General features: G+C 37.4%; 1 protein-coding gene across 4 annotated transcripts in view; it reads left to right on the top strand.

Moving 5' to 3' along the window:
• The window catches only part of SMC3 (structural maintenance of chromosomes 3), a 38,404-nt gene that overhangs the window by 12,129 nt on the left and 12,539 nt on the right, over positions 1-13,736 (top strand). For all 4 annotated transcript variants that reach the window (XM_017944537.3, XM_021944066.2, XM_021944065.2 and 1 more), the window contains 11 exons: positions 1,320-1,437; positions 2,337-2,512; positions 2,973-3,053; positions 3,635-3,799; positions 4,086-4,207; positions 4,427-4,640; positions 9,596-9,699; positions 9,885-9,984; positions 10,403-10,563; positions 11,034-11,175; positions 13,124-13,274. In XM_017944537.3, coding sequence (XP_017800026.2) covers positions 1,320-1,437; positions 2,337-2,512; positions 2,973-3,053; positions 3,635-3,799; positions 4,086-4,207; positions 4,427-4,640; positions 9,596-9,699; positions 9,885-9,984; positions 10,403-10,563; positions 11,034-11,175; positions 13,124-13,274 — 1,534 coding nt within the window. The remainder of the gene's footprint in view (positions 1-1,319; positions 1,438-2,336; positions 2,513-2,972; positions 3,054-3,634; positions 3,800-4,085; positions 4,208-4,426; positions 4,641-9,595; positions 9,700-9,884; positions 9,985-10,402; positions 10,564-11,033; positions 11,176-13,123; positions 13,275-13,736) is intronic.

Here is a 13,736-nt window from a genome sequence, read left to right as displayed (position 1 = left end):
TTTTTCTTCGTAACACTTATACTGTTAATACTTATTTTCTGTCTTTTTCCACTAGAATGTAAGCTCCATGAGGGCGGGACCTTTTCTGCTTTGTTTGCTCTTTTCCAGTGCCCCAGCAGTGGCACATATGTTGTAGTCATGTGATAAATAGTTTTTAAGTGAGTAAATTGCTTGAACAAATATGTATAATTGGAGCACGCAATAATGAGGATCTGTAGGATGATTCTTTGATGTAGATACTTTTGATAGACCATATTTTCTTAGAGATAATTTCAATTTTTTAATGCAGTGGTATCATTTTTGATGTTTAGGGATACTTGTTATGTATTAAGTTGCATGGCACTTAAGTTGTACCATTCTCTCTATATTTAAAGCATACCATTTTGTCATATCGTTAGCCTTCTGTATCTGTGGGTTCTACATCTGCAAATTCAACCAACCATGGATCAAAAATATTTAAAATAAACAAAATTTTAAAACAGTTCAAGAAATAATACAAATTTAAAACTACAGTATAACTGTTTACATAGCATTTATATTGTGTTACAATTAATCTGGAGATTAAAGTGTACGGAAGGATGTGCATAGGTTTTATGCAAATACTGTGCCATTTTATATAAGGGACTTGAGCATTCTTGGATTTTGGTATCTGCAGGGGGTCCTAGAACCAATTCCCCATGGAAAGTGGGGGAGAATTGTACTGTTAGTATATTATTATAGCTTTAAAAAAAAGTGTAGTCAGTGATGGTTTCCCCTTATAAAAATACTTTGTTTTTTGAGAATGGAGCTCATCTTTTGTACCTTATCATATTGACTAAGAAAAAGATGGTGGTGTGAGATAACTCCTTCACTTGTTAGCCCTATTTCATAAAGGAGAATTATGAACGTAACAGTTGTATTTGGATTTTATTTGGTAAATTTAAGTAAAGGAGACATAGATATGTAGGCATATGTGCTATACAAATGACATTAGGCAAATCATAATCTATTTAAAACTTGGCATGTCACAAATTCAAAAGTCTGAAATACAAAATGCTCCACAGTCTGAAACCTTTTGAGTGTGGATGTGACATACAAAGGAAATGCTTGTTGGAACATTTTGGATTTCAAATTTTTGGATTTGGGTTGCTCAGCTGGTAAGTATAAATGCAAATATTCCAAAACCTGAAAAAATGTAAAATCTGTAACACTTGTGGTTTCTAACGCTTTTGCATAAGGGATATCCAAACTTCATGTGTATTAAAAACCTTTCAACGTGGAGTTCTTGTTCTTAAACAGAGGCTACAGCTATATAATGATTAGTTTTCTAAAAATTTTAGATCAACCAGATGGCAACAGCACCAGATTCTCAGAGATTAAAGCTATTAAGAGAAGTAGCTGGTACTAGAGTGTATGATGAACGAAAGGAAGAAAGCATCTCCTTAATGAAAGAAACAGGTAAAATAAATGTGTTTCTGCCTTATTTTTTTTGTTACAAATTACTGTTTTTGTGACAGAGTAGCTCCATAATAGGAATATAGTAGGTGTTTAGTATACAGCAGCAGTAGATAATGCTGTTATTAATAAAAATTGAGAATCTATAACACCAATGATGTTAGTAGCTTTTAAAAATATTATGGAAAGGCACACTGAGTTTTTTTTTTTTTTTTTTTTTTTTTTGAGATGGAGCCTTGCTCTGTCACCCAGCCTGGAGTGCAGTGGTGTGATCTCCACTTATTGCAACCTGTCTCCCAGGTTCAAGTGATTCTTCTGCCTTAGCCTCCCCAAGTAGCTGGGATTACAGGTGCCTACCACCACACCCAGTTAATATTTGTATTTTTAGTAGAGACAGGGTTTCACCGTGTTGTCCAGGCTGATCTCGAACTCCTGACTTCATTGCCTGCCTTGGCCTCTCAAAGTGCTGGGATTACTCGTATGAGCCTCCATGCCCAGCCAGCACACTGACTTTTTAAAAGGAAGCTTAAACTGAGGCCCTTACTACATGTTATAAAAGAACCAGTGTCACCATGTGTAAATTTGTTCTGTGTTGCTTTTCATAATAAAGGATCTTAACCCATTTATGCCTAGCATTCCGTTATTGGAATCCTAAGCTTGTGGGTATTACCTATATCTACTGCCCGAGGTCATCGCCAAGGTCTGATTTTTCACAGAAAAGAATTTACAACCTCCAGCATAAACGGGTTAATTGCTATTTTAGTATTTTAAATTTGGTTACCACATTACATCAGAGAAATAATGCTACGGTTCTTAAGAATTTACTTCAAGGTATGTTGAAGAAGTGATACTACATAAAAATTTTATTCAATTCTTCCATCTCTCTCCTTATTTCGTTTAAGAGGGCAAACGGGAAAAAATCAATGAGTTGTTAAAATACATTGAAGAGAGATTACATACTTTAGAGGAAGAAAAGGAAGAACTAGCTCAGTATCAGAAGTGGGATAAAATGAGACGAGCCCTGGAATATACCATTTACAATCAGGAACTTAACGAGACTCGTGCTAAACTTGATGAGGTAAAATATTTACCTTTGACACTTAAAATCAGATTAATTTTGTTTTTGTGAATTTGTTAAACTCAGGCCGTAATTACACTTTTCAGTGATTTTAAATAGAAACTTAACCTCTCAATGAATTTATTAGTCAGCAAGTTTTTTCTTTTAAAGAAAATAGCCACGTGGTTGTTGCTGTATAGTATTATCTGAAATATAATCAGATGGTGTTATTAGGCAGATAAGAGGAAAATCATTTTGAAGGTTTCTTGTAGTTTTAGAATGTATTTTGTAATTAGTATTGCTGACATTTTGTACAAAAATTTAGGTAGTGCTTCAGTTTTCTAGTTAAAAATCACTTTTAAAATTTTTGTAAAAAATTTGGTTACTTCTGGTTTATTTTCATATAAAAATTGTTATTAGATGTTATGAAATATTTACTAAATACAAAATGAGTTAGATATAACTTTTTTTTTCTTCTTAGCTTTCTGCTAAGCGAGAGACTAGTGGAGAAAAATCCAGACAGTTAAGAGATGCTCAACAGGATGCAAGAGATAAAATGGAGGTAAGATTCTAAACAAGGTTCATGTAAACTTACTTTTTTCTTTTGAGACAGGGTCTTGTTCTGTCATCCAGGCTGGAGTGCATGGTGCCATTATGGCTCATTGTAGCCTTGGCTTACCAGACTTAGGCGATCGTCTTGCCTCAGCTTCTCAAGTAGCTGGAAGCACAGGTGTGTACCACCACACCTGTCTAGTTTTTAAATGTATTGTAGAGACAAGGTCTTGCCATGTTGCCCAGGCTGGTCATGAACTCCTGGGCTCAAGTGATCCTTCTGCCTCAGCCTCCTGAAGTTTTTGTTTGTTTGTTTTTTTTAAAGACAGGCTCACGGATCCCTCCCATCTGGGCCTCCCAAAGTGCTGAGATTACGGGCATGAGCAACCATGTCCAGCCATCGTATAGTTTTTGACCATAGTAAACCCTTTTGTACCAGAATTATGGAATGATTACCACAAGGGGGAGTTAGAGGAATTGAATATTGAAGAGTAGTACTAAATGTTAAGTGAAAGAGAATTAATGGTGTCACAATTCTGCTGTCGTACTTCTAATTGCCTGACTTATTTTCTGTTTAATACTTTTGAATAGGATATTGAACGCCAAGTTAGAGAATTGAAAACAAAAATTTCAGCTATGAAAGAAGAAAAAGAACAGCTTAGTGCTGAAAGACAAGAACAAATTAAGCAGAGGACTAAGTTGGAGCTTAAAGCCAAGGATTTACAAGATGAACTAGCAGGCAACAGTGAACAAAGGGTAAGTTAAAATGCTAAAAATGAAAGACATGAATGTTCAGGTGAGTAGGAACTGCAGAAGACAGTCCTTTCTGTGACTGGTATGTCCTGGAATTTTTTTTAAGCTTTGCTATGTTAACATAATTTGTACTCAAGTAACAACTTAGTACTGTCCCTTTGTTACATTTAAAAAGTTTCATGTTACAGGTGGGTTTTTTTATGAAGTTTTTTTCATGAGAAAACGTGCTAGACCTAAATTATGCAAAAATTTTAAAGCAGTTTGCATTTTTACTTATCTTTATTTACAGAAACGTTTATTAAAAGAGAGGCAGAAGCTGCTTGAAAAAATAGAAGAAAAGCAGAAAGAACTGGCAGAAACAGAACCTAAATTCAACAGTGTAAAAGAGAAAGAAGAACGAGGAATTGCTAGGTCTGAGAACTTTGACCAACACTTTAACTTTCTTCATCATATTATATAAAACTAGATAGTCCAAGGAGCTCAATTATATAGTAGCTGCTTTTTACACTTAATTCTTTTTGTATCGTTTCGAAAAATGGCTTTATGTTTCTGTGTACAGTTGACATTATTGGTTACAATTAAACTTGGTTATTATTCTCCTTTCATCCCATTCTCTTCTATTTTGTGTAGATTGGCTCAAGCTACCCAGGAAAGAACGGATCTTTATGCAAAGCAGGGTCGAGGAAGCCAGTTTACATCAAAAGAAGAAAGGGATAAGTGGATTAAAAAGGAACTCAAGTCTTTAGATCAGGCTATTAATGACAAGAAAAGACAGATTGCTGCTATACATAAGGATTTGGAAGACACTGAAGCAAATAAAGAGAAAAATCTGGAGCAGTATAATGTAAGAACATTTATAGCCACTTTGTAAAAATCTTTTAGAAGAGATAAACATGTTTAGTTTTATCTACTTCAAGTTTTGTTTATAAATAAGTCTACATGTGACCTTAAAATATATGACAGATACTTATTTAGAAAAGGCCTGCACAATATAGTTCTTTTTTAAGAATGTTCATGTCATTGAGCCTTTATGTAGATTAAGTATATTAAATTGTATGTATTTTTAATGTTTTTGAGATAGGGTCTTGTTCCATCACCCAGTCTGGAGTGCAGTGGTACAAACACAACTCACTGCAGCCTCCACCTTCCAGGCTTAGCGATCCTCTATCCTTAGCCTCCTAACTGGGACCACAAGCATGTATCACCATGCCCAGCAAAATTTTTTTTTTGTAGAGACAAGGTCTTGCCATGTAGCCTACGCTGGTCTCGAAATCTTGGGCTTAAGCAATCCTCCCACCTTGGCCTCCCAAACTGCTGGGATTACAGGCGTGAGCCACCATGCCCAGCTTAAAATATGTTTTTATGAATTGGTAGCATGTGTCTTACATACCCTTAATTTTGACAAGATGTCACATATGTCTAAAACAACTTGTTAGTAACTTTTTTTTTTTTTTTTTGAGATGGAGTTTCGCTGTTGTTGCCCAGGCTGGAGTGCAATGGCGCGATCTCGGCTCACTGTAACCTCTGCCTCCTGGGTAACTGGGATTACAGGCATGCACCACCAAGCCCACTAAGTTTGTATTTTTAGTAGAGATGGGGTTTCTACATGTTGGTCATGCTGGTCTCAAACTCCCAACATCAGGTGATCCACCCGCCTTGGCTTCCCAAAGTGCTGGGGTTACAGGCATGAGCCACTGCGCCTGGCTGCTAGTAACTTTTTTTTTTTTGGAGACAAGGCTCATTGCAACCTCCACCTCCCAGGTTCAGGCAGTTCTCTGCCTCAGCCTGCCAAGTGGCTGGGATTACAGGTGGCCGCCACCACGCCTGGCTAATTTTTTGTATTTTTGGTAGAGGCGGGGTTTCACCATCTTGGTCAGGCTGGTCTTGAACTCCTGATCTCGTGATCCACCCGCCTTGGCCTCCCAAAGTGCTGGGATTGCAGGCGTGAGCCACCATGCCTGGTGTAACTTTTTTTTTTTTAAACTTCATTTTTTGGTATTCCAGCATCATATGTTACATTTAGTTGTTATGTTTCTTTTATCTGCTTTAATCTGGACCAGTTCTTTAGTTTTTTCTTGACTTTGGGACTTGACATTTTAAATTATTTGTTATAAAGTACATATATTAGTACTTATGTACTCATTAATTGTATATTATATGTAATTATTTGTCCCTAATCTCTCTTTTGGAGACGGAGTCTTGCTCTGTTGCCCCGGCTGGAGTGCAGTGACGTGATCTCTGCTTACTGCAACCTCCACCTCCCGGGTTCAAGCAGTTCTGCTGCTGCAACCTCCCAAGTAGCTGGGACCACAGGCACGTACCACCACGCCTGGCTAATTTTTTGTATTTTTAGTAGAATGGGGTTTCACTGTGTTAGCCAGGGTGGTCTCGATCTCCTGACCTTGTGACCCGCCCGCCTCGGCCTTCCAAAGTGCTGGGATTATAGGTGTGAGCCACCATGCCCAGCCCCTAATCTTTTGTAGTGATTTGCCCACTTCAAGTTTTTGGTGACTTACCTTTAAATATATCCAAAACCTCAGTGAAGTTTTAAAGAGCTGTTTTCTTTGTACTCATATTCTCATTTACATAAACAAAAAAAAAATTTAGTGGGGAGCAAACGCAACAGCCTCTGTAAGCATAAAAAACAGGTAGGTAAAATTGCCAGGAGTGTAGCCTGCTGTTTTTGGAAGTCCAGTCGTGCTGTGGGCTTTAGTTATGGTACTTTGTGGAGGGAGTGGAAAACTTGGGTTATTTTAGGTAGTTCTTTATATGGTTAGTGTAGTCTGAACTGTAATAGTTACACGTCCTTTCTTGAAATAAAATGTATTTTCTCTTGAGTTTATGAAACTAACCTCAGCAGATGCCCTTTTTGAAGGAGCCTCCAGTGAGAGTATTCATTTTTTGTCATGCTTGAAGTTCATTTATTTTCCAATATTCCAGTCACACTTTTGGTTATCAAAATGACCACTTGTGAAGATGAAGCCTTTCCTTTGGACATAGATGATTTTATAGTGCTGATTGTATTATGTAAATAGCCTTTTGCCTCTTGGTATAATTCTAAATTAATTTTTCCACAGTGTATTTTTAAAACCTGCAGTATGAAAAATAAAATGTAGTTTTGGTGGTTTTATTATGCTTTATTATGGTTCATTTATGTGATATATATCATACATACTTACCAAACTAAGTTTTTAGACTTTTCTAACTTATGTCGGTGGTATTTTGGCCCTAGCAACTGCTGTGGAGAAGGGGAAGCTTTTGGATAGTTTCAGTGCAAACTAAATACTAAATGTTTTTTCTTTTCCAGGTGGTGTAATGCATTTCAAGTCTACAAAACGTATTTTGAATTTAATATAGGTAGCTTACTTTATTACTGGTTCTGAGTAGCATCATGGTTTCAGAAAGGGAACCATTAGTGTTCAGATATACCTGGAAAAAAAACAAAGTACGTAGGACTTTAGAAATACTGTAAGCTGTAATGCTGGTTAGTAACACAACAGTCTTTGAATTGTTTAGGACTGTGAAAGCTGAAACATTAATTTAGGAAAACTGACTCTTCAAGATTTACATTGTTCTTTTAGCATGTGTTGAGATAACCTGGGGATGAATTAAGTAATTGCTGTAGAAAAGTTAAATTTTACATAGGGAATTTGTTTACTCTTATGGTTTCAGATACCACTGAGTCCCAAGTTCCTCATGTGTAGAATTAAAGGGTTTAATTATCCAAGATGTTGAAAGTCATTCTGATTATCCAAGATTTTTTTTTGAGACAGAGTCTTGCTCTGTCACCAGGGTAGAGTACAGTGGCACAATCTCGGCTCACTGCAACCTCTACCTCCCGGGTTCAGGTGATTCTCCTACCTTAGCCTTACCGAGTAGCTGGGACTACAGGCACGCGCCACCACGCCTGGCTGATGTTTGTATTTTTAGTAGAGATGGGGTTTCACGATGTTGTCCAGGATGGTCTTGAGCTCTTGACCTCATGATCTGCCCACCTCAGCCTCCCAAAGTGCTGGGATTACAGGTGTGAGCCACCGCACCTGGCCGATTATCTAAGATTTTATGACTCAGTAGTAACATTGACTTTTTGTCAGTGGAATTAGTAGTACCATTGACTTTTTGTCCATTAAAATTTTGGACAAAAAGTCAGTGTTACTACTGAGGACTAATAATTGTTAGTACTCTGTGGGACTATTTACAATTACTTTGATATCTGACAATAATTAGTTATAATACAGACAGATGAATATAATCAACTCATGAAGCAGTTTGAAGCCCTTCCCCTAAAGGATGATCTTCAGATTTATTTTGCTTGTTTTATTGCTTCCCAAAAAGGCAAGGATTTTTGTTTGCTTTGGTCTTTGATGATTCCCCAGCTCTTATAAGAATGCCTGGTACATACTAGGCTTTTGGTAACTTCACTAAGTGGATGAAGTGTCAGCTTCCTTAAACTCTAGCCAATTAGGATATTGAATTTTTTTTTTTCAGCTCAGTATAATTTACTAAATATAGTTCATTAACTCTCCTTAAGGAAACAGCATCTTACGTTAGATTCTTCTAGATTTGTTATAGGTTCTGCCAAGATTTTAAACTCATTTTTCTTGAATGTAAAATAGTTGAAAATAGTTTTTGTGTTCTGTTGTGTGTGTGTGTAGAAGGGGCCGTATGAAAGTGTATAATGCACTATTATGAGAACTTAGAATTTTTTTTCTACAATTCTGGAGTGTATATTATAGAAATAGGAAGATTTAGATCACTAATGAACAAATTAACTTTTATTTTAGCAACATGTTTTAGAGTATTTAATGGTTTTTGTTTTCTGGTGGTATTCTCATTTGCCTAAAGACAACTTTTAAAAACTGAAGGCCGGGCGCAGTGGCTCAAGCCTGTAATCCCAGCACTTTGGGAGGTCGAGACGGGTGAATCATGAGGTCAGGAGATTGAGACCATCCTGGCTAACACGGTGAAACCCCGTCTCTACTGAAAAAATACAAAAAACTAGCTGGGCGAGGTGGCGGGCGCCTGTAGTCCCAGCTCTCGAGAGGGTGAGGCAGGAGAATGGCGTAAACCCGGGAGGCGGAGCTTGCAGTGAGCTGAGATCCGGCCACTGCACTCCAGCCTGGGCGACAGAGCGAGACTCCGTCTCAAAAAAAAAAAAAAAAAAAAACAAAACTGAAATTGGATTTTTCAACAGCATCATTGAGGTATAATTCACATACAGTAAATTGTACATATTTAGTGTACATAATTTTTCCTAGTCAGGAAAGTGGCAAAAATATAATTTGATGAGTTTTGACACATATACATCTGTAAAACCATCACCACAGTTAAGACAGTAAACATGTGGCCGGGCGCGGTGGCTCACGCCTGTAATCCCAGCACTTTGGGAGGCCGAGGCGGGCGGATCACAAGGTCAGGAGATCGAGACCACGGTGAAACCCCGTCTCTACTAAAAATACAAAAAATTAGCCGGGCGCGGTTGTGGGCGCCTGTAGTCCCAGCTACTCGGGAGGCTGAGGCAGGAGAATGGCGTGAACCCGGGAGGCGGAGCTTGCAGTGAGCCGAGATCGCGCCACTGCACTCCAGCCTGGGCGACAGAGCGAGACTCTGTCTCAAAAAAAAAAAAAAAAAAAAAAGACAGTAAACATGTTTATTACCCAAGTGTTTTCCATACCCCTTTGTAATTCCTCCCTCACCTTTTGTCTCCCTCCTCCATCCGTCTGCAACCACTGATCTGCTTTCTATCAGGGTAGATTTGTTGGATGAAACTGAATTTTAAATTTATTTTTATTTCCGTAGAAACTGGACCAGGATCTTAATGAAGTCAAAGCTCGAGTAGAAGAACTGGACAGAAAATATTATGAAGTAAAAAATAAGAAAGATGAATTACAAAGTGAAAGAAAGTTAGTATTTAGACTAAAATATGCATTAATTTTTTGAATAATATTTGTTACTAGGTGTTATGTGGTCTTTAAGTTACAAATTAACCAGTCAGGCTTGTTTTCTATATTTTGATTCTAAACTGTATACTATTAATGCATCCTCATATGTGTTTAAAATTAAAGACAGTCTAATTTTTATTTATTAGCTACTTGTGGAGAGAAGAGAATGCAGAACAGCAAGCACTTGCTGCTAAAAGAGAAGATCTTGAAAAGAAGCAACAACTTCTTAGAGCGGCAACGGGAAAGGTAGGCAGGTTCTTTTCATCACTTCTGTTTACACTGAGTCATTGAGTTCATCGTTATGTAAGAATTTATTACCTTTCAAGTGTAGGTCGTGGGTTGCAAGTGATAAATAGGAGTCCAAATTATCTTCTAAATATTAAATGAGATTTAAATAGTTTTATTACTACACATACTATAAATAGTAGCACTTCTGATTTTCAGATAAAGAGCCCATTTTTAACACTACTGTTATAGAACAGGACCTATCATATAAGGTGTTACATGTAGTTGGCATATAGTGAGGAGGTAATGTGTTTGTTGGAGAGGATGTTTAGTTTAATCACTGGTATTTTTTAAAATGTATGTTGTTGTAGTGTCATTCCTTACCAGGAGTCTCACTGATGATAAAATTTTAATATTTTTCATTTCTGACAATTTACAGGCCATTTTAAATGGAATAGACAGCATAAACAAAGTGCTAGACCACTTTCGTCGAAAAGGAATAAACCAGCATGTTCAAAATGGCTATCATGGCATTGTGATGAATAACTTTGAATGTGAACCAGCTTTCTACACATGCGTGGAAGTCACTGCTGGAAACAGGTTAAAGCTTTTGCTTGATATTTAGCATTTTTAGAAGAGGGAATAAGAATAGTCTAAGAAACAACTTTTGTAGTTTTTGTGCATCATACCTTCCATTATCTTTTTATATCTCGGTTCCTTATTTGACTTTCTAATTAAAGAAGTAGATGCTAAGTATTTGTTCCTAATTATAGAAGCTAGAACTTTCCCCTTTTGGGAGTTTCTCCTCCGCCATTGGAATTTTTAAAGTAGTCTTATTTTTTTCCAAAATTATTTGGATTATATAGCAAAAAAGTTAATTGTTTGATGCTTAAGTGTTTATAACACTTTAAAAGTGCACACCTTCAGTCCCAGCTATGCAGGAGGCTGAGGTGGGAGGATTCCTTGAGTCTAGGAGTTCAAGATCAGTTTGGGCAACATGGGAAGACCCTGTCTCAAAAAAAAAAAAAAAAAGTACCAATAAAGATTTGTCTTACTCTCTTTATATTCAGGTTATTTTATCACATTGTTGATTCAGATGAAGTCAGCACGAAGATTTTAATGGAGTTTAATAAAATGAATCTTCCTGGAGAGGTTACTTTTCTGCCTCTTAACAAGTTAGATGTCAGGGATACTGCCTATCCTGAAACCAATGTGAGTCAATGTGTGATAAGGTCTATTTCTCTTTTATAATGTTATTTTTTTGTCACATAGTCTAACACATGCTAGTGCCCAGTCACTACACACTGGGATTCAATGGTCTATGAGATAAAAATACCTGTCTTCCCATGGACCTTAGTGCTGAGTGGGTTTTGGGGAGGGAGACAGAAGTCACAGCCATGATCCGTGGTGTAGTGATGTGCGCCTGTAATCCCAGCTACTTGGGAGGCTGAGGTGGGAGGATCATTTAAAAAGGAGAAAAAAGCCAAGATACGAAACAAATCATTGCAAATGTACAGTGTTAAAAGCGTAAGTACAGGATACTTTGAGAGTATATCTGGGAGTGACATAATTAAGGTTAGGGAGTTGGAGAAAAATTCCCAAGGAACTGTCATGTAAAGATTTAAAGTGTCTTGATATATTTTAAAAACAAATTAAATGAAAAAAATGGCTAGTAAGGTGATAGACTTCAGAAACATAATATTGCTGTTACTAGCTAGTGAACTTTAGGTGGATTAAAAATATTCTTCAGACACCATTCTTAGAACAGTGTAATTGCTTTGAGGTACTTGACTTCAGAATGTTGATGGTAGTATCAACTGTTTTACCATCCCCTGAAGTTAAAGCTGAAATGATCAGTAATTTAAGTGGAACATTAAGAATCCTGTAAGCTATCAAAGGGTCTGGCTTTTTCTGTTATCACATCTATAAATTGTTTTTGAAGTTTGGGTAAGAAAAATTGGGTCTCAAAAACATGATGTATGAATGGAACGAGACACAAAGGAATACATGGGGTGTGGTTCTGTTTACGCTACGTAAACAAAACCAAACTTAGATGAGGACGGGGCTTGGTGGCTCATGCCTGTAATCCCCTCACTTTGGGAGGGGGAGGTGGGCGGATCACCTGAGGTTAGGAGTTCAAGACCAGCCTGGCCAACATGGCAAAACCCTGTCTCTACTAAAAATACAAAAAATTAGCTGGACATGGTAGTGGGCAGCTGTAATCCCAGGTACTTGGAAGGCTGAGGCAGGAAAATCGCTTGAACTGGGGAGGCAGAGGTTGCAGTGAGCCAAGATCATGCCACTGTACTTCATCCTGGCAACAGAGCAAGACTCTGTCTCAAAAAAAAAAACAATTGAACTAGGAAGTACAAGGAAGTGATTAACACAGTCATGGCAGTGGTCATTTCTGGCAGGTAACCACCGTAGTTAAATGCTGTGTGATTAGGAAAGGAGCACACCCATGGCTTCTGGGGTGTCAGCAGTGCTCTGTTTCTTGTGCTGTGTAGTGGTTATGTTGGTGTTCTCTTTATTAATTTACACTGAACACTTAACTACATTTTTCTGTATATGAGATATATTTTCATAATTTAAAAAATTCCAAAAATCCTGTTCTAACAGTTTAGGAGAGAGAAAATGAAATTCTATCTGACAAAATATTTTCCTGAATATCTAATTTAGATATATAAAATATGTAAAATTAAAACATTGAGGAAATGCTGTTTATATTTAGCCCTTTTATGTGAGAGATACTATCCTAAGTTTTGCATATATTAACTCATTTAGGCTTCACAACTTTATAAGGAAGGTATGTATTGTCTACAGTTTTGTAGATGAAGTAACTATTATTTGAGGAAGTTAAGCAACTTCTCCACAGCACACATCTGATAAATGGTGAAACCAGTGTTTGAATTTGGGCAGTCTAGCTACAGAACCACTAAACTCTTTATGCTATTAGGTTCTACTGTTGAAAACCTTGATTACATGAGCAAAATTACCAGGATATTCTAGTGGAATGAGTCTTCTAACTACTTCAGGAAAAACCCCAATAATTTTGAAATATAATGGTGTTTGGTTTATTTGTATTTCATAAAGATGTACTTTTATAATTCTAAGTTTTTAGTTAACTGTGATCTCTCTGTTCACAAAATTTCATTTTTAGGATGCTATTCCTATGATCAGCAAACTGAGGTACAATTCCAGATTCGACAAAGCTTTCAAACATGTTTTTGGAAAGACTCTTATTTGTCGTAGCATGGAAGTTTCAACCCAGCTGGCCCGTGCTTTCACTATGGACTGTATTACTTTGGAAGGTTTGTAATACTAATTCTTAGCTTTAAACAGATAAATTCTAACAAATCATTTAAAACATAATCTGGCTGGGCACAGTGGCTCACGCCTGTAACCCCAGCACTTGGGGAGGCTGAGACGGGTGGATCACCTGAAGTCAGGAGTTCAAGACCAGCCTGGCTAACGAGGCGAAACCCTGTCTCCACTAAAAATACGAAGATTTGCTGGGTGTGGTGGTGTGCACCTGTAGTCCCAGCTACTCAGGAGGCTGGGGCAGGAGAATCGCTTGAACGCGGGAGGCAGTGGTTGCAGTGAGCCGAGATCACGCCACTGCACTCCAGCCTGGGTGACAGAATGAGACTGTCTCAAAAAACAGAGAGACATATAATCTGTGTAATATGTCACTTGAGCTATATGCATGTCTGATGAATATATCTTAACAGTATTTTGGAGGGATTCTGGTTTTGAGAGTATTCGAAAAATTC

Source organism: Papio anubis, chromosome 11 (genome assembly GCF_008728515.1).
Source record: "Papio anubis isolate 15944 chromosome 11, Panubis1.0, whole genome shotgun sequence".
Taxonomy (NCBI): domain Eukaryota; kingdom Metazoa; phylum Chordata; class Mammalia; order Primates; family Cercopithecidae; genus Papio; species Papio anubis.
This window is presented reverse-complemented; position numbering and strand designations above follow the sequence as displayed.